At 43.1% G+C, this 26,190-nt stretch overlaps 1 protein-coding gene across 1 annotated transcript in view; it reads left to right on the top strand.

Moving 5' to 3' along the window:
* Tmem182 (transmembrane protein 182) overlaps positions 1 to 26,190 on the top strand; it is a 49,796-nt gene that overhangs the window by 8,729 nt on the left and 14,877 nt on the right. Inside the window, exon 4 of the mRNA XM_021175170.2 lies at positions 22,814 to 22,951. Within this exon, the coding sequence (XP_021030829.1) occupies positions 22,814 to 22,951 (138 nt within the window). The remainder of the gene's footprint in view (positions 1 to 22,813; positions 22,952 to 26,190) is intronic.

Raw genomic sequence — 26,190 nt, forward strand, 5'->3', positions numbered from 1 at the left:
GGTAGTACTATGTCCAATTTTCTGAAGAACCGCCAGACTGATTTCCAGAGTGGTTGTACCAGCTTGCAATCCCACCAGCAATGGAGGAGTGTTCCTCTTTCTCCACATCCTCACCAACATCTGCTGTCACCTGAATTTTTGATCTTAGCCATTCTGACTGGTGTGATGTGGAATCATCAGGGAAATGCAAATCAAAACAACCTTAAGATTAATATATATTTATTATATACGTAAAATGTAAAATATATTATAAATATTATAATTTATATACTATAATTATTATATAATATTATGTATATGATATATTCTATTCTATTTATATTTATTATATATAACATATACTATTTATATTTTATATATTATGTATAGTTATATAGTATATACTATATAAAATATATACTTATCATGTGTATAATTATATTATAATATGTTGCTATAACTATAATTATTATTAATTTGATCCTTATATGTTTTTCATAATTCGATTAATTCTTTAGGTTACAGTTCTAGCTATGTGAGTGGAGAATCAAAATATAGCACTATATTTCTTTGTCCTGACTGAGATGTTTGAGATCAGGTGCCTGCCTACTAGGTTTGAGCACCAAACGGTTCTCAAGTAAGAAAATGTAATTAGGGCAGAAGTGTGCGGATGAAGAGGAAGAGGGCGTGGTTAGAAGTGGAAGATGAGGCAACAGTCTGGGACCGGATGGATTTATTAAGCTGGATCTGATCGTGGAACCAGCTTGAAAATAAGTAGCTTGAAGCACCAAACCTGCTTCTAAGAAGCATCCGTTAGCACAGCAGTCAGCCGTGAGAAAGGGCAGGGGTGAGTTTTGATATCACATGCAATCTTTCAGAAAATAATCACAGGAACAAAGGTGGTAGTGCGTCCGGTACAAATAGGGCGAGAAGCAAGGACAAACAACTCAAAAGCAGGTGCAGCATAGTTGGGGACATAGTCACCAGCGGAACAGGGCTTTGTCAGGAGAGCCGTCAGAGGGGAGAGCAAAAAGACAAGGTCTCTAATGACAGTCGCGGAATGAGAAGGACCAAGAAGCTCAGGACGGAACTGGATCACGAGCTAATGATGCAGTTGCTCAAATGACCAGGACAGCCTCACCTCACCAAGGGCTCTGCTGTAGATGCCCAACAAGGTTGCTATTTCTGAATCCTTCCTCTCCCCCCAAAACCGCCTGCCCTGCTGGTTCCCCCCTGGAACTCCAGACCTCCGCTCTACAGCACATTCTGGCTCATTGCTTATTCTTAAATTGAACTTGAGGCTCCTTTTTCCGGCAGTGCCCTTCTCACCCGCCCTGGGGAACTCATTTCCAGTTCCTGCACATTTTATGGCCTCCTAATCGGCCTGAGAGCCAAGTCCGGGTCTAGGCAGCCTTTCTTTTTCCTTCTCCTAAGGGACAGATTAATAAGCCTTGCCCCTCATAAAGGGGCGGGGCCACCGAGTGCTGGGAATGGAACCCTCTCTGGGACAAGAAAGGTGAGATCCACCCACGCAGTTAGCCAACACTGGGGCTTGGAATAGCCACCATAAGGGCTCAGCATGACGGAGGGGAGGGGCCTTCCACAAACAACCACACTCACAAACTCATCGCTCTGTGCTGCACGAAGCAAAACAGCGTTTTGAAATGCACGTCCTGGCATTTGACTCTTTGATCTAGCAGGGGCCTGAATTCAGTTTGAGTGGGGTTAAAGTAAATGCTTCGAGAATGTAGGAGACACAGTAGCAAATCCTTGGTATCTAATCTCACCAGATAGCTCTCCCATTCTCCACTTGTAGATCAACTTTCAGGTTATTATACTTATTCATTTTTGCTTGTTAATGGATGCCAATTCTGCACGTGGTTCTAAATTTAACAAATACTTTGAACACTTCAAGTTTACCTAATTAGAAAAAGGGATACACTTCAAGATTGAATAGAAAATATATCTAGTCATTTTCCCCATAATGCCAAGTACCTAGAACTTGGAAATATGGTAACATCAACTTGATTTTTGGCTGTTCTTTCAAACATTTGGCAACACACAGCTATGACTACAGACTCATCATATATTACACAGTGTCCACAGTCCCTGCTTAACAGCTGATGTTCTGTGTGAGAGCCCCCAACACAGGCTACAAGTGGTTTCGGTGTGAGTAGCGGCCCCATAACCCAACACTGAGCTCCTGAGGAAAGAATTGGCTCTGTGCACCTAGGACCCAGAACCAAAGTTGCAGTTAAAAGCTGCTCTTTGAGAGGAAGCTGTTTTGTATATATCTGAAATTTATTCATGAATTCTTTGGATTGGGAAGTGATTGCTTTCTGAAAATACGACCGTGCCATCATCCTCAGCAGTGTGGCCTGGATTTCTTTAGAGAGGACAGGTTCTTATCTCCCTGTCTGCAAAAAACGCCTGCTTGCTCAAAAGTGGAATCCCTTCCCCAGAGGAACAGCAGAGCAAGGCTTCTCATCTTGGCATCCTTTCATGATGGGCTGGCCGATCTTGTGCTGTGGAGAATACCTGGTGCATTGCTAGATGGTCTACAAGACGCCTAGCTTTCACCCAGTATCCCAGTAGCGACCCTTTATTTGTGACTATTAAAAATTGTCTCTAGATATTGACAGGTATCCTGGGCAGTGGAAGTGGGGTTGGCACATACACACAAAATGTCCTCTAACAAGACCACTGGGGACTTTCAGACTTCCATCCCAAACACTATCACCCCAAACCATATACTTTTTAGAATCATATTTGTTCCTCAATATGGTGGGACTGGAACCATTGGTTCCAGGACCTATCACACGAACACCAATATCATGGCCGCTCAAGTCCTTTATAAAATTGTGTCTTATTTTTATTATGCAAAGACACTCTGTACATCATTCCATGTCCTTTAGATGACTTCTCAGTGAATTATTTTGCTTTAAGATTTATTTATTTTATGTATATGAGTGCACTGTAGCTGTCTTCAGATACACTGGAAGAGGGCATCAGATTCCATTACATATATGGGCTACCATGTGGCTGCTGGGAATTGAACTCAGGGCCTCTAGAAGAGCAGTCAGTGCTCTTATCCATTGAGCCATCCCTCCATTCCTTATGTTACAGGTCTATCAGTAATAACTATGCCCTGTCATTTGGAAAGTATGATTAGAAGTGTGTTGTGTCTACACTGGGCATTTGTAATTTTGTTCCTAGTCACAGGGAGCCCACCTAGGCCTCTTGTCTGTAAATATAATTGCTTTGGCTCCCAGTTTGGGGCCTTTCCTCTGAAGACAGTATCAAAGTATCAACTGGGATAATTTTTTAAAAGATTACCAAGTGCCTGCAGTATACCTGACTTTACACTTGTCTGAATGTTTCAGGATAAGTCTAGAATTCTTGCCCTCATAGAACTATCACAGTATAGATAAGGCAAAACACACACACACACACACACACACACACACACACACACACACACAGAACTTCCCAGCATAATACTTTGATGGAAATAAAAGATTGTAGGGTGGTGTGAGTTCTAACAATAGGAAAGGGAAGGCCAAGCTGGAATGAATTTTTCCAAGCAGTTGAAATGTCTCCATGGCACCAAGTGCCTCCTTTGGGGACCAGATCCAGGCTGCACAGAGAAGGTGTCATAGGGACTGGCACTCGGCCAGCCTCTGTGAGGAGTTACAAACCAACCTTCTAGCTCATGCTCAGCCTTTGACCCCAGCACTTGAACCAAGAGCACTCACAGTGGCTTCTTCTCCAAACCGGTTTGTAAAACAGGCATAAAAATAGAGGCACTTCATCCAGCTGTGAGTAAAACTGATAGAGAGAACAGCATAAGTATGCAATAGAATAGTTGCCATACTGTTATCCAATAAGTGTCAGCCACTCCGATGATGCTCCCTTCACTCAGATCTCCCAGAATAGGACATCATCAGCTCATAACCATTCATCATGGCTTCTCCCTTGTGGAATGTTTCCTGTCCTGGATGTGTGTGTATGTGCATGTGTGCATACATGCATACATGCGGGTCCACATCAGAGTTTGGTATGGTTTTCACACAGAATAACTTTTTATCATTGTCAATATAAATACCACTCTGTTAGTAACATTACCATTTAATAGCATGCCATGTGAATTTATCAAAATTTGGCATTCTTTATCTGGGTACTAGTTGAAGTTCGGTCAACACAGGTCTGATTACTACATGGTATTATGTGCCAGACATTATTTTTGTGCAGGTTCTGGTGGTCAGGGTTAGCTGGAGCAGGGTTGACCTGTTTTATTTAGAAGCTCCTCTTTGTGTTTTTGAGCTGTTGTGATGGTGGCTGGTTTCACATTGTTTCGTCATTTGATGGCCTTGTGGTGTCTCTAGCATTACTGGATGGTGTCCTCAGTCCCTGTATTGTGTCTGGAGCTTATACATGTTATTTGTCAAGGCTTGAAGATGTGCCCAGTTCCCCTGAACCCCCCCCCCACACACTGGTGTTATCATGTCTCTGTCTATGTGAAAAGTTATCCTTCATCGCTGTTTTGAGGATACTTTTCCTTGCCTGGTGCAAGAGGCAGAAGCCTGATACATTTGTCACTGTTGTTACCATTTTACTGTGAATTTCTTTGGCTTTTTGTTGTTTGGGCTTTACTCTGGTCTGCACATTTATAGCTTTTGGTGACTTTTTTTTTTCTTCAGTCTGATGCTATTTCTTCCTACATATGAGATACAGAAGACATACCCCCTCCATATTTGGTCATAATTTCACAGCATCTCTAGTATCTGTTCACTTTTGTCTGTCAATATCTTCTTCGGATAGGGGAATTTCCCGCTATTCCTTCAAACCCCACTGGCTTTCTCCTTCCATCTCTTCATCTGGAAATATAACACAATTATTGCTTGTGTTTTTATTTCCCTTATTTCAGATAACTCAATTTTCATTTTAAAACACATATTGTTCTTCAGTTTTTGTCTGGTTCTAGGATTTTCAGATTTGTTCCTGAAGCATTGTCACAGAAGCTACTTCAAAGGGCTCATCAGAGAAAAAGTCTTTGCACCTTAGCCTTGGCATCCGAGGACCCTGGTCTCTGTTGATGTCACAATTTCTCTGATCTTGGCATTACTGATGAGGTTTAAATTGGAATCGAATTAGTGAATAGGCTACTATATAATCACAGATGTTGTTTAAAACTGTGATTTAAGTCAGCTTTTCTTGACACTATTCTAGAGAGGGAAAGGGTGGGAGTGGCTTCATGTACATTCGATGGAGGTGGTTTCTAAGCTTCTCCCTCCATAACTGGTGACACGTGTGTGTCTATCCTCCTTGTTCTGATGACATATAATGAGGGCCTTTTAGGCCAAATTTTTTTCCAACCTACTTTAATAAGGGTTCAACCTCTCCTCTTGCCCACCGTCCAGCAAAAATAGTGGAAGAGAAAAGTTTTTAGGATATGGGGGTAAAGGACCTGTTTATCAATAGTTCTTTGAAGGCAAGCTTGATCTTTGTTGTCAGCAGCAAACACCAAATATGACTCAGCAGCTACAGACCAATCCTTTAGGCAGGCAGACACCAGGCATGAACCAGCAACTTCAGTATAGTCCTCTTGGCAGATAGACAGCATGCACGAACCAGCAGTTCAATCCTGAAGAAACCTCAGGCTCTCAACCAGCCTGAGGCCACAGAAAGCAGCAAGATGCCCCAGGAATCTCATGAACAGTTCTTTGGCAAGGTTTTCTCAATGGCAGTATTGCCACAAGTGCAGCTCAACGACACTATGTAAGGCAAACCAATACATGCATGTTGTTAGCAAAGAATAGCAAGGCAGAGCAAAGCAAACCAATGTTCCTGCTCCCACTGTCTGTGGAGTCATATTTATACTCCTTCGTCACCCATCCTTTCATGTGTCTGCTGTAGCAAAACATCCCTTTATCTTCACCTGTATCTGCTTTAGGAAAACATTCTTTCATGTGTCTGTTTTAGCAAGACATCCTTTCACCTGTGTGCCCCAGCCGAACATCATTTGTCATAACTGACTTGCCAAACAAACCAGAAATTTCCACTCTAGGGCCTTGTCTTACATTTGCTTCCTCTGACTCTGGCCTGACTGGTTGAGGCCCCTTTACAACTCACTCACCTGTAGCTTTCACTCACAAGGTAGGGGTGGGGAGAAGTGCGCAGTAAGATGGTAAATGTCCCGACTCTCTGGTATGCCTCCCATAACCCCATGCTGGCGGGAAAACTTCTCCTTTATCTCTGTCTCTGATGATTGGAAGTCCTGGCACACCACATGCTCGCCACTGTTATCATGGAGGATGGTCTCACTGCCACTCGAAGGTGATAAATGTCCAGATGGCTTGGATGTAGAGTGCATGAGCTGAAAGAGCATCTCTGCCATGGTGTTCAGGGGAAGGGACTCTTGAACTTCTTTGCTTCTCCTCTAGCATTTGGTCAAAGTAGGAGGGCCAGTTTTGGACTAGCTGAATGGTTGCTTGTGTAGTCTTCTAAGCAGGGGATTTTAGTTTTCTTTTTAAGCTATCTGTGCACCTTCTCGATTCCAGTTCTGGGACATACAGGGCAACATGAACACCCTGGCTTTCAGCACTGTGCTGTTCCTGAAGTCTCAAGGTCCCTAGCTTGCCTGACTTCTGCTATCCACCTTTATGGGTATTTTAACCATTCATTTTATGTGCTATCCAGGGTGTCTACTTGTGCTGGGAAGAGAGAATAGAAGCAAGTGTGTTTACCTCATCTTCCTGGAAGCATAAGTCCCCTTAGTCAGTTGTGCTGTGTAGGAACAGCTGGTAGGGTTTACCGATGTATTAGATGTAGGTGGTAACATAAGGAACACTGAGTAATAATTCTTTTTCACCCTTAACAACTAGAAAAATGAAGCTGCAAATACTGGAGATGAGGAAGGCTGGGCAAGCTTTGCAAACATTTGAACATACTAAGTGAATATTATGTCACCCCTGGGATTAGAGTCTCAGGTTGAAGGCAGGAAATGTATAGTTAGCCATCATTCTATGGCAGTGGTAGCTTTAAAGCTTCAAGACAAGAGGAAACTCTTTTCAGAATGTGGGCAGATTGACAGGTCAGTGCAAGAACAGCCCTGGAGTGTTCTGCTAACACATAGAGAAGAGCAGGGCCCAACCCAGGGAACTTCCAGTGGGAACCTTATCGCTTAGCACCGGGACAACAGAAAAGACTATTTAATAAAATGCTTCACTTCTTGTATTTCTTTGTTATTATTATTATTATTGGTATTATTATCATCAATATTAAATATTTTCTTTATTTACATTTCAAATGCTATCCCCTTCCCTGGTTTCCCCTCTGAAAACCCCCTCCCCCTGCTCAGTAACCCACCCACTCCAACTTCCTGGACCTGACATTCCCCTACACTGGAGCAAAGAACCTTCATAGGACCAAGGGCCTCTCCTCCCATTGATGTCCAACAAGGCCATCCTCTGCTACATATGCAGCTAGAGCCATGAGTCCCACCATGTGTTTTCTTTGGTTGGTGGTTTAGTCCCAGGGAGCTCTGGGGGTACTGATTAGTTCATATTGTTGTTCCTACTATGGGGCTGCAAACACCTTCAGCTCCTTGGGTCCTTTCTATAGCTCCTTCATTGGGGCTTCTGTGCTCTATCCAATGGATGGCTGTGAGCATCCACTTCTGTATTTGTCAGGCACTGGCAGAGCCTTTCAGGTTAAGCCCAACTAGACAAACTAGACTCTTAGGCCAGAGGCTCAATTTTGGGGATCCCAATGAGTCAGGAAAAGCCACCTAGTTCCCAAAGGTCAGTTGAAAAGATGAAAAAAAAAAAAAAAACAGAAAAAAATTCTTCTCAGCACAGAAGAAAAGAAGTAGAGTCATGACTGGAAGTCCATCCCTCTGGAAGACTAAGTAAACTCTATGGTGATGTCGTGAGTGTAGGGGTGGGGGATAGCTGGTTGTCTTGGTCAGGTGACAATTTGACTGATTGTGGTGCCAGGGTGGGTCAGGGAGTGGCTTGTCTTCGGTAAGAAAGTTGCTGCTACTTGGTGAAGAGCTTTGATTTGTCCATGGACTTTTGTCCATCAGTTCTATTGTTGAGTTTAAGTCACCATAGGACAGAGTGACAGAGCAAAGGGCCAGTGAGGAGGACAGGGTAGAGAGGGCTGGCCGTCAGGGTTAAGGTGATGAATGATCACCAGGGAAGAGACGGCTGACCATTTGGTGATGAGTGATTAGTGGGGGAATCTGCTTGTTGTCCATGGTCTGGAGCAGAATATCATAAGGCTGGCAATTGGAGTTCTGTTGACTATGATGTCCCTTCAAATCTTGAAAATGATTTATCCTCATCTAGATATCTGTGGTCTTGAAGAGAGAGGCTTATCATCTTTAATGATGGATTGAAGAGTCAGTGCTTTTCACAAAGAGCATCCTGTAATCCAGTGATTCTCATCCTCCTTAATGTTGAGACCCTTTAATACAGTCCCTCACGTTGTGGTGACCCCCCCAGCCACAAAATTATTTTGTTGCTATGTCATAATTGTAATGTTGCTGCTCTAATGTAAATATCTTGTATATATATATGTATATATATATAATTGTAATGTAAATATTTGATATATAGAATATCAGATATGTGACCCACAAAGGGGTCAACATCCACAGGTTGAGATCCACTGCTCCAAGTTGAGTCTAAGTTCTTATTGTAGTTTCATAAATTATAATGAACATGAGCACTATTGGAATCCCAGGGCCAACCTTAGGAATGTGGCCTTGTGAAATCAGCAATAATTGAAGTCCAAAATGTCGAAGTGATGCCATCTGACCTTCCTAGAGACTAGTTACGTACATCCCTTTTTGTCTCATCTGTTGTAGAAACCTACTACCACCATTAACGTATAATAAAAAGTTTACAACAGGTTTTTATTTTTTTAATTTTAAAACTAACTGATAGCACTATGAAGTGATTTAATTTCCTTTCTTACAAGTCTGAAGAGCAAAGGAAACTTGCACGAAAGAAGCTAACATTACACGCAATGCTTATGTCTGGTGTGTTACATGAGAATCTTTGTTGGCCCAATGCAGCATTTGAAACAGCTACTTAGAAGCCAAAGAAATGAGGTTTAGGTTTTTCCACCCAATGATACTGCCTCTATGCCCATTTCTTGCGTCATAATTACTCTTTCCGTAATACCAATACCAACAAGATCTCCTTCCAAAAGAAATAAGTGCTGTCTCATTCTGCTCCACGAATCAGTGAAAGTGACCTAAGAACATGGATTTAGCTTGCTGAACACTTGTCTTCTACCTTAGAAAGGGATTACCCGATCATTTGTAGTAATAGAACAAAGAAAGTAAATCAAGGCACTTACAAATAGATCGGTGGGATATCGGGTAATAAAGTAGAAAACAGGTTTCCGATACGAATATTGACATTTTTCTTTTTTTTTTTTTTTGCTTTTGGACTTGTGAAAGCTAATGATCTTCCAAGGGAATCAAAATAGTTTTACATAACTGTAGCATGTTCCATAAAGAGACAGGTAATGTAAAGCTTCTAAGGATAACCTATGAAGTTTTTGACTACCCTTAACTCTCCACAGTCTGAAATATCTGTAGAATTTCCCGTGTGGGTGTGGCTTCAAAAAAAAGCTAGGCCCTTTTATTCTCTTTAATATTGTAATGGTATGGTGGTTTGAATATGCTTGGCCCAGGGAGTGGCACTATTTGGACATCTGGTCTTGTAGGAGTAGGTGTGGCCTTGTTGGAGGAAGTGTTTCACTATGGGTATGGGCTTTAAGACCCTTATCCTAGCTTCCTGGAAGCCAGTCTTCTTCTATTTGCCTTTGGAACTAGAGGTGAAACTCTCAGCATCTCCTGCACCATACTTGCCTGGATGCTGCCATGTTCCTGCCTTGATGATAATGGATTGAACCTCTGAACCTGTAAGCCAGACTCAGTTAAATGCCATCCTTATAAGAGTTGCCTTGGTCATGGTGTCTGTGCTCAGCAGTAAAACCTTAAGACAAATGGGAACCTTTTTGTTTGTTTTCCTCACAATAATTTAAGACAAAACATGCTGATTAATTTAGAAGATTTGAACTTTCCTTCTTAGTTTAGGTATAATGAATGAATGCCACCCTTTCTTTGCTGCATCTCTGCTCTTCAAGAGTTAGTTTGGGGCCCTGAGATAATAATGAAGTTGAGTGGTCAAGACAAGTATTTAAAAATGTGCTTGCCCCATCTAATGTGGGGTTTCTTGTATTTGTAAGCCTCCTGTCAGCCCATGGCCAAGGCTCTGCTTACATCCACGGTCTTTTGCTTCAGTGTGGTTAATGTCACGTGGAGTGAGGTGTTTATGAAAGTGAACTGGTTAATTTGTTTCCAGAGCAACAACCGTTGTCCCGCAATCAGGGGATGTTTGCTCTAACAGCTCCCTGTGTCCAGTAGCTAGGCAGGGACGTCTTCCAAAAGTGTGTTGGCTCACAGAGTTAAGTGCATAAAGCAAGTTCCCCTACAAAAGCATAGAGTAGCTATGGGAGCACAGGGGTTTGTCTCCTTATCAGCGAGCAGTTTGAAAGAGCCGCTTCTTTCCAGCAGGGATGTGGAAGTTCAAGATACACAGATCGTCGCAAAGGGGGCATAATCGACAGTGTGTTTTCTGGAAGAGCACAGATCCCAGCCAGGTGCTTCTGACTGTAACTTTCGGATGCTGGGACTCTATAGAGAAGAGCAGAGGTGACCTGTGAGGCTCATGAGAATACACAGAAAGCCACGGTTGATGATTCTAAAGAGCACATGGCAATTAGTACCAGGACAGTCAGTGGGGAAGAGGAGAATGAGCCAAAGCTGTGAGTTTCCACTGCATTCCTTAGGCTAAACCCTGGAGAGGGCAGATTCCTGCCAGGTGCTTCTGATTAGAGCCTTTGAATGCTGACTTTGAAGGTCCAGGCCCATGCCTCTTGCTTAGTGTGATGCTGTGAGTTCACTGTTACTTAAAAAAAACGACTATCTCACAAAGAGCATAATTAAATATATCTTGTTTCCTCCCGGGTTCCTTCTCTAGCATCAAGCCTACCGTTGTCTTGCATCTTTATACTAAGTCACTGGCGGGTCCTGCTGTATTCCCCCATTCCATTTCCTCTTCCATGTTTGTGCTGTCTCAGGACTGACTGCCTTCCCTCTTTTCTTCCTGCTTGCTCCTCCTCTCAAATTCTCGTTCAGCAATAAACTTTAAGCAATGTGTTAAAATGGAGCCTGGGATCCTTCCTATATTCTGTATAAAGTACCATCAGCCTGTTGTCCTCCCAGACTGCCACGTTTCTCTACATTTTATGCATTTTTGATTTGACAGGGCAACACTAGCAATTGATTACCTTCTACAGCACCTGACATGAGACAGGATTTCAATTTGGTATCTGCAAGAATGGTGTTCAGTTTACTTGTTGATCACCTTTTTTTGTTGTTGTGTATCTTATGATGCACATAGAGAGAAATGGCAAGGGAAATCAACACTGTAATTCTTAAACAATTTTCTCTTTGGTAGGATGGTAGAAATATCTTGGGTTACATTTGAAGAAGGCTCTGTATTTATAATAATGTTCCATAATGAAAGGCCTCAATTTTTTGAAGAGATATGGTTTTCAGGATGTTAGGGATTTGCAGAATCAAGTTATGTGAAACAGAAAAATAAAGATGCCAAGTCCTCAAAGTAGAATCCTTGCCAGATCCCAGGACACTCAGAATAGAATTCTTGCTAGTGAGATTTTGCTCATGATTTCCTGTGATCTTCTCTGCTCAACAATTTTGGGCAAGGAGATTACAATTTTGTATTTTAAAATGTGTGAATAAAACAGTTTCATAAACATTGCCTTTTGTGGCTTGCTGTTAAAGCCAATGGAACTTCCTTTCAGATGTCAATAAAATTTTTCTGTTTCATGAAGAGGACATCAGTGGGCAGGGAACTTGGCTGCCTTTGGTGTTCAGAGTGGGGCCGGAGTTCAGGCAGGAGATCCTAGAAACCCCCATACTCTTGCTTCATAGGTATGCATTCCTGTGTGAGGAGACCAGGAAACTCAGGGATGGAAGACACAGCTCCGGGGGACCCAGGTGTTAGAGTAGCCAGCTTCTGTTTGACTGGCTCTTCAGCTTTCCCTTCACAGGAGACTGTTTCTTCCAAATGTAGATTCAGCCACTGAGGCCAAGAGGTCTAGACAGTAGATTTATTTCCTTTTTTAACTAATTAGCTTCACTTTGTTCCCATGAGGGCTCCATAGCCCATTAATCTTGAGACTCCAATGAAGATTAACTGGAGGGTTAATGACCATACACTCATCCATATTTTATTGAGCATCTATTTCATGTCAAGCAAGTTTCCACTCGAGTCAGAAAGACTAGCGAGTCTTAGTCTGCCCCAGAGGGAGTTTATGTTCCAGGGGTGAGAGTGGCTGTACACACAGAGAGACTGCAGTAGGAAGTATTCATTCTGGAGTCTGGCATGGGTCAAGAACATGAGTCCTTGGGTCAGGAGTTGTGCTTCAAGATTATAGCACCAGAAAATAGGTAAAATTACTGTCACAAATTAAGGAAGGAAACTGGGGCTTGGAGAAGCCAAGAAACAGGCCTAAGGTCATATGACTGATGGCAGGCATCTATCTCATCATCTGTCTATTGTCAAATAGGCATTCCATCTCTCATGTCTGTCTCCTTTCCTACTTGGCCTATCCATCAGCTTTGTGGACAGGCAAGGATATAACTTGCTGTGAGCCTTCAAAGAGAGAAGGGTAGTGATCAGGTCCTAGAGAGCAAGCAGTGCCTTCTGTTGGGCTGCTGTCATAAACACTTCGGTGTGGGTGGCTTAAGAACAGGGGTTTGTTTGCTACTGATGAGGAGGGAGGGAGTCAGGGTGAGGTGGGGTTGGGTTCTAGAGAGGACCTCTGTTGCCTGTCTTCTTATACCTTTCTTGGTTGACAGAGAGGGACCAGCTCTGTTTTCCTCATCTTATGAAGTCACTAATTCCACTGTAGGACTCCAACCTTGTGACCACAACCAAATTCGTTTCCTTCCCCCCAAAGCCTCTGACTTGCCAGTGATCTCACACTAGGTCTGAGATTGACTTTCCAATGATCTCTCACTGGGTCTGAGGTTGGACCTTTAGCATCTGGATGCGGGGCAGGAAAGAGAGGAACATCATAAGGAGGAAGGCTGATTAGAAGGAGCTTTGCGAAGCCCTTGAAGCCTGATGAGAACACGGATGCTCCTTTCAGCTGAAGGGTAAGCCCGGGTCACTCATGCGCTCTCTTGGATCATCGAACATCGCAGTACTCTGTACACACTGTCTCCTTCTTCACTGCCCGGGACAACAACCTTCTGGATGCTGCTGTTATCAAGATTTACTGTACTGTCTCAGATATCCTTGACTTACAGGGAGATGTGTCCTAGTGAAACATCGTGTGTTGAAAATACATGGCCAGCTGTAGGTCCTGGTTGAGTTCCTTCTGTGACGACAGACTCCAATGGAACCTGTACCTGGCTCATGCTGCAGACTATCAGGAGGGATGATCCAGGCCACTAGCCTAGGGAAAGATCAGGTCAGATTACCAGATCTACTGACTGCAGACCTGGTTAAAGTGGGGAACTTTCAAGTGGGACCATTGTATATCGGTGACCAGACATAGTCCTATAACCACAGCTACTTCCATTACCACCTCCAGCACTGCAAACCCCTCTGTCTCAGAGTTGGAGAAGGCTCCATGTCCACCTCCAGTCTCCTGACAAGGCATTAATGGGATCATAGGCATGAATGCAGCTACACCTGAATACTCTCCTCTCTTCTGGAAGAAGCACAGGCTTCCACAACCCAGAGTGATAGCAGGGGTTGGGGAGGGAGCCCACTCCCTCCTGCCCAACATGCTTCCTCCTTGACACTGTGGCTAGTTTTACAGCAGAGAGATTAATAGTCACGGAGTCTCTCTCTGTGCCTTTGGCCCTATTGATGGTGGTAAGTGGCTGCCTGAGCTGGGTCAGGCCACAGATGTGGACACATTGTACAGACTGTCCTCCTGTCTTGGGGCAGACGGTACAGTATTTTTAGTTCTGTTTGTCACTGCCAAGACGAGCAGCTCAAGGACATGAGGTATTACTGCCCTACATGACAAGCATCTCTGCCTCAGGCTGCAGCAACATACACAGGAGGAACTTGTTTGTGCTGGAGGAAGGCGGAGCTGTTGCTTTGTTTTAGCCTCCTTGGCAGCAGGTGAAGCTCTTATCTTAAAGTTGTACTGGACATGTTTTATTGGATGAACTAGCTCTGTGTCCATCTGTGTCTCTTGCGCATGCACACACACACACAGAGGCATATGTGTATATATTCCCACATGCATACACACACATACATACACACAGAGGCACACACATACACACAGAGGTACATGTGTATATATTCACACATAAACACAGAAGCATGTGTGTTTAGACTCCCACATGCGTGTGTGCGTGCACACACACATACAGGCACACACACACACACACAGAGGCATGTGTGTATATATTCCCACATGCGCGCACACACACACACACACACACACACACACACACGTGCACACACACATACACAGAGAGGCACATGTGTATAGACTCCCACATGCACAATACCACTGCACAGAATTCATTGTCCAGGTTGTTTAATGATCTTCCCTGTATCTTCCTCAGAATTTTTTATCCAATGTTTCTCAGGCTTCCTTCTTATGCCAGTTTGGAATGTGTTTCTTTGCTTCTACTCAAGGCATGGACACCTCGGTGTCTGTTGAGATTTGAGGATGCAGTTCCTGTTGCTGTTTGTGGTATTGTACATGTTAGGATCACCAGACATAATGAGCAGCCTTCCATCTTGCTGCACTCTTGTTAATGAGCTAGATGGTCTCTAATAAGGTGGTGACTCTCTTTCTCTGTGAGGAACAGTGGAGCGATCCGGAAATGAAAGCTAAAGACAAAGATGATGCAAAAAGGAGAGCATATAGAAACAAATATGAGATGCTGCATAGAGCATCAGGTGCATTCAGGGTTGACGATTTCTTTTTTTTCTTTTTTTTTTTTTTTGGTTTTTCGAGACAGGGTTTCTCTGTATAGCCCTGGCTGTCCTGGAACTCACTTTGTAGACCAGGCTGGCCCCGCCCGGCGGGTTGACGATTTCTAATCCAGGTCTTCTAGAATAAAACTACTAAGTAAACATGTAATGAAAACAATTGCAATGTTAAAACCTTATTTTGCTCAGGAAAATCAACCCCAGATGAACCACATCTCTAGCACATCTTTAGATTCTCCCCTGACCCTCCTGCATCACAACGCCTGTCCAAAGGGCACTGGTTTGCCAAACCACCTCTTCACTTGTATGTATACCTCAAAGATTAAAGACAGATACAGATTTAGATGAGATTGTAGACATACACACACCAAGCATCTGAAAGCATTATAACAGGTGTGTTAGAACTGATAAGCTGGCTCCATTATTTGTCCACGACAAATATGTTAGTGTCCACTATGTTATTGGCAAGAGCATCTTATTATAAGGTATAATAAATAATTATAACCACTGCATGATATTTAAAGGTTTAAGTTCATGCAGCCACTCCTCCCAAATATTCCTATTGTATGTCAAGGCTTAGGCAAAATGTTAAGGCCTAGGTTATTGTTACCTGGTTAACCTGCTGTTAGTAGCAAACTTTCTCATGCCCAAGTTGATTACATTGTCTGTTATATTCTGTGCCCTTGGGAACCAATTACGATAGAAGTCAGTGGAACTGTGTTGTATAGTTACCCACAATAAGCTTGGACCCGAACCAACTTCCTAGCAGTACTTCCTGCACCTGTGAATGAGATTTTATGATATTTGCTTTTATAAACTGCCCCTGGAATGGACCCCAACATAAGAGAGTCACCTGCACAAATACAAGAAATTATTTGGAATCAGACTTCCATTTTGTCTAGTGACCAAGTAAAGTTTAAGTTCCCAAGACCTTCCTGGGGAACTGATATCCTACTTGGCAGAAAGAGACATGTTCATGGGTAACTGACATCCGGTTAAGACATGAATGTGAGACAAGGCAAGTCCCCTGCCACAGTTGAATACCTCAACCAATAGGAGGAGGGTAAGTCTACAGCAAACAGATGTTCCTAAGGAAATCCCTTATCCCTAAATACTGCTTGGTGGAATAACTTAGCACATATATTTATATATTTCAGGCTTGAAAAGTCTTGTAGGACCTCACAGGGCCACAGTTTAGTTTCTGAATACAGACGGTAGACCTGGTTGATCAGTCCTGGGGCTCAATAAGCTATCACTGTCTTACTGAGATTTGTGTTCATGTGATTTGTGAGAAAATCCTGGGACCCCAACAGTGCATCCTCTCTTTGAACATATGTAGACAATACTTCTTCATATGCTACCAAAGTATTATACCATTATTGTATTAGTCAGGGTTCTTTAGAGTCACAGAACCTATAGGTAGTCTCTATATGGTAAGGGGATTGTTGATGACTTACAGTCTGTAGTCCAACTCCCAATAATGGTCAGCAGCAGTTGTGAATGGAAGTCCAAGGATTTAGCAGATGCTCAGTCCTACAAGGCAAGCAGGCGAAGAAGAAGAAGAAGAAGAAGAAGAAGAAGAAGAAGAAGAAGAAGAAGAAGAAGAAGAAGAAGAAGAAGAAGAAGAGAGAGACAGAGAGAGAGAGACAGAGAGAGAGGGAGAGAGAGAGAGTAAATCTTCCTTCTTCCAATGTCCTTATGTAGGTCTTCAGTGAAGGTGTGGCCCAGATTAAAGGTGTGGGCCACCATGGCTTTAATCCCAGATGACCTTGAACTCAGAGATCTCCATGTCTTAATCTTCTGGAATTCATAGCCACCATGTCTCAAGATCTCCATGTCAAGATCCAAGTCAGAAAATTCCATCTCCCAGCCTCCAGGTTAGAATCACTGGGGAGCCTTCCAATACTGGTTTGTAGTTCATTCCAGATATAGTCAGGTTGACAACCAGGGATAGCCACACAATTATTAAGCAGAGGAGACTCTGTACAGCATTGGATGCATAGAGCTCATGTACTCAGTTCGCTTTCTGTTGATGACCCTTTATTAGCTTAGATTTACTTTAGAGAGCAATCACTGATCACTCTCTTCCCAATTCCACATAGCAAGTTATTATTATGAAGGATTATTTGAATTCAGGAATAGAGAATGGAATGTGTAAAAACAGCATAATATAATATGTCAAAGAATCAGGAAGGTGTCAAAGAGATCGGAAGTTCCAGAGAAAATTTCCGGATGCTTGAAGGCATGCACTTCAGAATTTTAGGAGCACAGGCAGAAAGTTAAGTACATGACAGGGTCACCAGGATTCTTCCTGGAGACTATTTTTGTTTCTGCTTGGTTAAAGTCCCAGGCAGGCAGTGTCTCTAACTTATTCTTAATGTGAATTAACCAAATTCCAAATTAGTTCATAATGGGCCCACAGTGTTTGTGGCTGCATTCACCATGGTAGCATCACTGTAACTCCACTGAAGCCTTAGTTCTCAGCATACGCATGTGTGTCACTGTGTGGCGTGCTGTCATGCCAGGAAATGCCAGCCAGCACTACCTGAAGTACCTCAGCTTGGGGTTGAAGCTCTTAGACATCATGAATCATGGTGATTTAGTTCTGTTGTTTTTGCTGCTGTTTGTTTGACTATACACATAAAGTTTTCTGCTCTCACAGAAGCATAATAGTTTAGTATTTTCATCCCACATCAGTGTCAAGACAGCGTGCCTTTGGAGTGTGTTCCATCAGAAAATTATCTGAATTTCATTTAAAGGGATGTTAAATGAATGTTAGGTTGAGATTGTGTGACAGAATTTTCCCTATCCAATCACACTAAAATATTAGGGTAGCAGGAGGCCTGTGATTGGGCAGGGAAAAGGGAGGCGGAGCTAAAAGTTTCAGAGACAGAGAACTGTCAGGGAGAGGGAAAAGGCTCAGATGGAGGAGGACAGTCAGGAAGAACCTCGTCCTGCGTGGCTTTAGAGAGCCACAGGTAGTTATGATAGCATAGGGTTAGAATAATTGGGACAAAGCTTTTATCATTCTCAATTGGTTCTGAAATTATTGTATTGGCAGCTTGGTTTATTATAAGCATCAAGAGTTTTGTTTCTACCAGGTTGATGGGTGGTGTGGTCAACCACGGGGTGAACAGTTGTTCTGTGGGGTTGGCGTGGTAGAGAAGAGAACTCCGGAGCTCTGGCCTGACTGGAGAATTGTTGGGCAGAGAGAGTGGCCCAGCCCTGCCAGAGAGACCCCCCGAGTTGAGATCACCCGGGTGGAGCCATGTGGCCCGCCAGTACACGGCAGTAGCGTGGGAACATGGTCGTTTCACTTTTTAATATTTCCCACAAGATTGGGACAAAAATTCTAAAGAATTTTTGAAGTGGCCATAAACATACTTCTTTTTAGTTTTACTACATTTTTCTTTGGCGTAAGGTGGTATCCTTGGCTTTGACAACTCTAAAATCAAAATATTGATCAACTCTGAAAAGCACCGAAGACGCTCTAATACTGGAATATCAAATATCCAGACAAGATTTAATTTTTTATTCAAAAAATTAACAGGCATGCCTGTCTCATTAGCATGAAAACTTGTTTTCATCTTTAATAAATGGTAAAAATAGTTACTATACCAATTTTTTTTAATTATTTCATTCACACAGTTTTTTGAGATGGGTTTCATGTAGCCAAGACTATGTGCTTGAACTTGCTATTTTACCATGTTTGATCTTGAACTTAAGATTTTACTGTTTCTGCCTCCCAATTGCTAGGAAGAAAAGATGCTGTCATGCCCAGTTTATGTCACATTGGGATTCAAACCCAGTACTTGGTATGTGGTAGGCAAGAACTCTACCAATTAAGCCATATCATCCTAAAGGACTTTATTAAAACCAACCTCTTAGTAATCTATCATCAGTAAATATCTGGTTTGTATATTAATTTTATATACCTACACACTATGGTTGCATAAAAGCTTCCCTGGATAAAAGGAACCAGAGTAGGAAACTTTGAGAAGCCTTGCCATCTGTCCTTTGAGAGGATTTACCCAGCACCTGACTCAGACGGTGGCAGACACCCACAGCCAAACAGTGGGTGGAGCTTGGGGAGTCTTACAGAAGAATAGGAGGAAGGATTGCAGGCTCTGAAGGGGATAGGAACTCTACAGGAAGACCAACAGAGCCCACTAACCTCAACCCTTGGGGCTCTCAGAGTCTGAACCACAAACCAAAGAACATACATGGACTGGACCTAGGCCTCCCACACACATGTAGCAGATGTGCAGCTTGGTCTTCATGTGGGTCCTGAACAATAGCAGCAGGTGCTATCCCAAAAGCTGTTGCCTGTATGTGGGATATGTTCTTCTAGCTGGACTGCCTTGTGTGGTCTCAGAGGGAGAGGATGCACCTAGCCCTGCAGAGACTTGATGTCTCTGGTGGGGGTATTCTCAGAGGGGCTTCCAATCTCACAGAGAAGGGGAGGGAGATGGAAGAAGGGATTTAGGGAGGACCAGGAGGGGTACAGCAATTTGGATGTAACATGAGTAAATAAAATAAAATAAAAAGTCTTTACAGTGTAAGCTTCCAGTAGCTCTCATATGTGGATACAGACATCTTTCTTTTGCAGGAGAGGTAGAGGCTCAGAAAGACCCATTGAGGCAGGGATAAACACACAGAACACCAATTCAATACCTATAGTTTTCTACTACATTATGTTGGCTGCAGTCTAAAATTTGTTTTGGTGTGTGTGTGTGTGTGTGTGTGTGTGTGTGTGTGTGTGTGTTTGAATGTATCTGCCTGTCTGTCCATCTATCTGTCTGTATATATGCTTTAGTGTACGGGTATCTAAGGAAGCTAGAAGATATTTTTGGATATGTGGAACCACTTGACTTGGGTGCTGGGAAGTGAACTCAGGTCCTCTGGGAGTGCAGCCAGTGTTCCTAATTGCTGAACATCTTCTGGCTTTAAATCTTAATACTTAAATTCATTTTAAGGAACTTAGAGAGGAAGGTGATGGTTCACTATATTCACAGATACTAATGATTTTTTTCCTGTCATATTTTGATTTTTTTCAAGCATGGTCTTGTGTTGAATCCTGCTGACCTTGTCAAGAACTCCTCCCTTCAGTTCAGTAGTTTGGGGGATGAGCCCGATGTGGCCAATGTTCATCCCTGAGTCACAGATGACCTGATTTCCCACCTGTTTTTCCAAGTTGTCCTTCGATGCAAAGTTGCAGGCTAAAGAATCTTTCCTTTTGGCACTTTAAAGTGCGTTATTCTACTGTGTTTTTTCAAAAAAAAAGTCTCCTATTTCTAGATTATATTTTTTAATCCTTTGTTCTTCCGGATAAAGAGTCACTTCTCCCTGTCTATGACACAGCACACTTTTCTCACACTGGATGTGTTCAAGATTGCTGTAGGTTTTTGTTGTGGTTGTGGTGGTTGTTGTTAGCTGTCTAAGATCATTTCTTTGACCTTATAAAATTTGGAGTTTCTTGTGTGTCTTTCCCCTCTGCTTCTGGGCTGTTGATTAGCTTTGCTTTATGAATAACTTTGTTTCTACATGAAAATCTCTTGTCTCTGCTGTAATGGTTTCTATGGATACAAACCCGAGAGGCTTTGATTCTATCACAGGGGTGTCTAGAACTCCATTTGTTTGTCTCAGGGTCTGCCCCTGGTTGTCTCACTCATATCAAACAGTTTAATCCGCTTCATTGAAAAAGCCTTCCATCCCGCCTTGCTGATTGATCTCCTCTGTGATGCTGACCCTCTGTCAGGATTTTATATTTTCAGGAATTGTTACTGCGAATCCAGAAATTCAGCCTAGTTTGTTTGTTTGTCTTAGGTCCTATCCATTTCAAGAGCAGTTACCGCAGTTCACAGAACTCCTGATACTAGCTTGGGATCTGTTCCAGAACTTAGATCTGAGTTAGTGCCTTCCTGTTTGCTGACTCCTTGACTGTTTCCTAAAGCACTGGTCAGAGTTTCATGGTCCTGTTATATCAAAGAGCTTTAAGATGTAGCCTAGAGAGGTTTGGATATTACATTTTCTGATTTTTGTTTTAAAACTATCCAGAAAACATTAACCTATTGTTTCAACAGGAAATCAGTCTTTTCATCCTGTCCTTTATGATTATGGTAGCAGTTTTGATGTCAACCAAACTGTCAGAAGCATCCTGCCTGGGGCTGGCACTGGGGTGCAGGAGACTTCACAACTTAATTTTGTTCTCAAAGACCATTGTGCTCCCTTGGGCATCTATGGGTACAGAATGTGGGGGTGGGCTTGATGCTAGTGTAGGCTCCAGCATAGACCTGCAGGCTTTCCTTAATCCCCTCTCATTTCTAGATTGAGTTCTATTCCAGTTTAGGCCTCCAGTTCTATAGGATAGCTCTCTGTGCTTGTGCTATGTGGGAAAACAAGAAACAAAAGAAAATATTTAACAAGGATTTCTCCACTGTTGGGACAACAAAGATCCCCTTCCCAGGCTCCTCCATGCAAAGCATGGGTCATCTTCTGGATCTTGGGTACTGTGCTTTGCTGGGGTACTTAGAGACAGGTTTGGGGACCAAATTGTGTTTCTTGACTACTGAATGTTTTGTCAACCTGCCTACAGCTACAAGATCTGTATTGCATCAGGCCTGGGAGCTATGGCCAAGTGTCAGCATTGAAAAGTAAGATGAAAGCTAACCTTGCCACCCCTGCTATCAAGGCTTGGCCACCTACAACCTATAGCAGCAGCCTTTCTTTCCACTAAACTGTGATGGCTGTCTTCTCAGCTTTCTATAACCCTGCCCTTCTTTTTTTTAAGATTACAGGTGATTGACTTATTTATTCCTTGAAGGCAGGATTGAGAAAAAAATACATTTTATTTCCCAATAAAGATTCTATATGTTCCATAAGAAAATGATAATTTGACTAATAGTCCTCACTGAGCACACTGGCTTACACAAACGAGAACTCATTTTAGCGTTTTTGCCTTAGGGAAATGATGAATTTGTTTAATAGATTGGTAATTATCCAGCTCAAAAGTGATCATTAGCATGCCTTTTTTGTTTGATTACTATAAATCACCAGACCCACAATCCATTAATCACCAGCTGCGTGGAGCACCTCTGCCCTGTCTGTCCTTGAGTAAGAGACTTTCAAACAACACCATGCTGACACTTCCTTCCTGTAATACAAATATTTAACAAAAGCCACATTCCATACACGTCTGATTTTGTTATTTTTTAATATTCTTTTTCTTATACAAACCTTTCTTAATGCTGTAGTTTTTATTATCTTAAGAATAGTTTCCCTGAGAGCCATGGTCTATATAGACATCAGCCCTTTGTCTAGGGCTATGAGGGGATCACTGTGGAACAGATATCATCTTAGTGAGATGAGTCCATTGTCTATAAACTACAAGGTTGCCTTTGTGTGGCCCTTGGATAGCTGATGCAAATTGCTGATCTAAGGGCACACCAGGCAGATCCTTAAGCATTCCTCTTTCCAAAGAGGAAAATGTGGCCAGAGAAATGAATTCCCCATGGCACATTTGGATTGTACATGTTGCAAATGCTGAGCAGGAAGCATTACTGAAGTGTGTCAAGATGGGCGTGGCTGAGCCTGGTGGCCTGCTAAGGATTCCTGTTCAAGATCATCCCTGGTCCACGGTGTGAGATTCTGCCCAATGCCGTCCCTGGATGAAATAAATGGTAAGGAACAAACTCTCTGTGTGACATCCTACTACAACCAGAGCTAATGTGTTTCTTTCTTTGTTCTTGGGTTTCTAGTTTACCGTGGCTTCTGGGCAGTCCTGCTGCTCCTGGGGGTAGTGGCCGCCTTGACTGCAAGCTTTCTGATCATCTGTGCAGCCCCCTTTTCCAGTCACTTCCTTTATAAAGCTGGAGGAGGCTCATACATTGCCTCAGGTAGGTATAGCATCCAAAGCATGATTTCTAGCCATGTTCCCTATAGTTTTGTTTTAGACATACATCTAGAGTTTGGACTCTTATTAATAGTAATACCATGATGCTAAGATACTGAAATTCTTGTGTGCTCATTATATGCCTGGTACTTTCTTTAAACTTCACATTTTATGTGAGCTGGCAGCCTTTGTCTAGTGAACGTCAAGATTGTGTAGACAAAAGTTGACATGTAGACCAATGTAAACACTGAGGCTAGAGATTCACCCGGATGTCTGTAAGGGATAATTGTCTGTAATTTTTCATCTGTGATGTGTCTTCTATACCATATCATAATATATAAGAGGGAGGCTGATATTGACAGTGACAACATTTCTACAGTGGTAGATGGTGTCTCGGTTAGGATTCCTGTTGCGGTGATGAAACACTGTGACCAAAGTCACCTTGGGAAGGAAATAAGATGATTTCATTTACACTTTCAAGGCAAAGTCCATCACCGAAGGAAGTCGGGGCAGGAACTGAAGTAGATACCATGGCAGGATGCTGCTTACTGACTTGCTCCCTGTAGCTTGCTCAGCCTGCTTTTCTGTATAACCTGGGACTGCTGGTCCATGAGTTACTATCACTCAGAATGGGCCAAATCTTCCAGTATCAAATACTAATTAAAAAGATGCCCCACAGACAGACTTGTCTGTAGGCCAATCCTATAGAGGCATCTTTTCAATTGTGAGTTCTTCTTGTCGAGTAACTCTAGCTGTGTCAAGCAGACAAAGAACAAAAACACAAAAACAACAACAACAACAGCAAAAACCAACAGGACATAGGGACTTGAGCATGCATGACCAAACTTGCCATGGTAGTGCTGTATTCTGCCCTCATGAGAACGTAGTGTTTCTATGTGAAGCCATAATGAAGGCTATGGGGAAAGAACTGATGGGTAGCTCTGTTGTCTTTAGAATCATTGTGTGGCCGTCCACGATGCTGTCCTTCAACAAAATTAATGATCAGTCATCAGTACTCTGTTTATATAACCCTGTGCTTAGCTTGTCATAGCAGAGACAACGGTCACAAATGGCTCCTTGGTTGACACAGCATCATCTTGGGGGGCAGTCTGTTTAACTGCTTCTGTCCCCTTACCCTATCTTCTGTCCCCTTACCCTGTCTTCTGTCCCCTTTACCCTGTCTTTAGAAACAAAACATCAAAGTTCATTGTGTTGTTTGGGGCAGGAAAAGTCATGTGTTCAGAGTTGATCAAAGTTAGCATTCCACTACAAATTTCTACCATGAAATGCAGACTTTAAGCAACAGTGATGTCAACAACTTGTCTTGAAATTGAACACTATCAACAGAAGAACTTTAAAATATCTGTCTATTACCCACGATGTAACGATTTTATCCTTTCAAAATTATATGATACATTACGGAGGGCCCTGGGGAACACGGCTGCTTTTCTTGCCCCAGATTCATCATCCAGGAATGATTTCCTCGTGCCATGTGGAATGCAGAGTTGCGCTGAATTGAACGTCAAATACTTCAGTTAGTTAGGTTTCATAAATTTCAAAATGAGGACATTTTAGCCTACCGGCTGAGAGTTCCAAACTCCCATCCCTCCTGGGGCTTGTCAGACCTTCACTTTCTTGACTCTGCCAGGCACTTAGAAACAGGTGCAGTTCAGTCTCAGGGTAGTGTGGCCAATTTACCAACGCCACAAACAGGACTGAGTAGTTGTTGGCCAGATGAGTCTTAGGGAAGGGCACAACTGACTTCCACACGGCCATTCTGGGTGTGTACACACACACATACAGAGGCTCTTTGTCATCCTCAGAGGCCTGTGCAGGGCATTCCATGCTTGGCAGAGGGACACTGAAGTTGCAGCTGTTGGGTGGGAGCAAAAGGTTGGTCGCTGATATCTCCATGCTGTGCCAACTCAGGGCAGAGCCCGGAGAGCAGTGTGGCCTCACCCTGTACTTGACACTCCCCCCACCCCACCCCCACACACACCGGGCAAAAAAAGACTGTTTTGGAAGACTATAGAGTCTGTGGCTTCTTTTTTATCAGAAGCTCATAGGTTCAGCAAACTTTACCTGTGTTTTCTTCCTAAGAAACCATTATTTGTGCATGCGATGGGAACACCCACAGCAACCACATGCTGGAGATGCCCTATGTCCAGGAAGAAGTGGTCATCACAGAAAGCCGATGTCAGTGGGCTTAGCAGAAGAGGCCCCTTTCCCTCTGGCTGAGACTGAACACGAGGTTCACAGGAGGGTACTGGGCAAATCTTGTCCAGCCATCCTCTTCCATATAAGGAACAGGAGAAAGTATGTGGAGAAGCCTCAGTCAGAGCAGAAGGTGACAGGAGACCAAAGTAGGAAGGGATTAGGAAGGAACCTGCTGACAGGCAAGGCTCACAGGTCTCCAGCTGTACTGGCTGCCCAAGTGCCTGTACTATGAAGGTCTGCAGACACTGCCTGTCAAACACTCTGTGTGGAGACAGGCTGGGAATAGATACATGTAAAGCTATGGTGGCTTTGCTAAAGTCACTTTCAGACATGACTTTCCTACTGAGTAGGCTTCCGGAGTAATCCAGAAGCTGAACTCCCTAACAGGAAATGACGTATTTCCCAAAGCCCAGGGCTCTGTGTTCACTCTGAGCTCTATGGGGCTGGTTGGGGAAAGGCTGCTTGATAGAACTGTGTTCTGACGTGTGCCTGCCTCATGGCCTTGCAAAAAGCCCCCCAGCTGATCATCTGCAGAGCTGCAGTTTGGATGTCCTCAGAGCAGCCCTGTTAGGGGAATATGAAGACCTCACCACCCTCTTGTTCCTTCAAGTGATGCCTTCATGGTACCCTCGGGTGCTTTATGTGCTTTATGTACCGTGCCTACATAGGTGTTCTAAGTGCTACATGGAAAAGCTTTCCGAAATTGCACTTCCTGCTATCCTGGGTCTGATATTTCAGACAAATGCTGCATAGTAGCTAAAGGAAGTCAGCCTCACCCAATCCTACACAGGCTTTCCTTTCAGTCAAGATTTTTATATATTTTTTAAGTAATTAATGTACTTACTTTATATCCCAATGACAGCTTCCCCTCCCTCCTCTCCTCCTGCTCTCTCCCTCCCCAACCCTCCTTCCCTTTCTCCTCAGAAAAGAATAGGCCTCCTGTGGATATTAATCCTCTTTGGCATATCAAGTTGCAGCAGAACTAGGAGCATCTTTTCCTGTTGGGGCTAGACAAGGCTGCCCAGT

The sequence above is a fragment of the Mus caroli genome, chromosome 1 (assembly GCF_900094665.2).
Source record: "Mus caroli chromosome 1, CAROLI_EIJ_v1.1, whole genome shotgun sequence".
Lineage (NCBI taxonomy): Eukaryota > Metazoa > Chordata > Mammalia > Rodentia > Muridae > Mus > Mus caroli.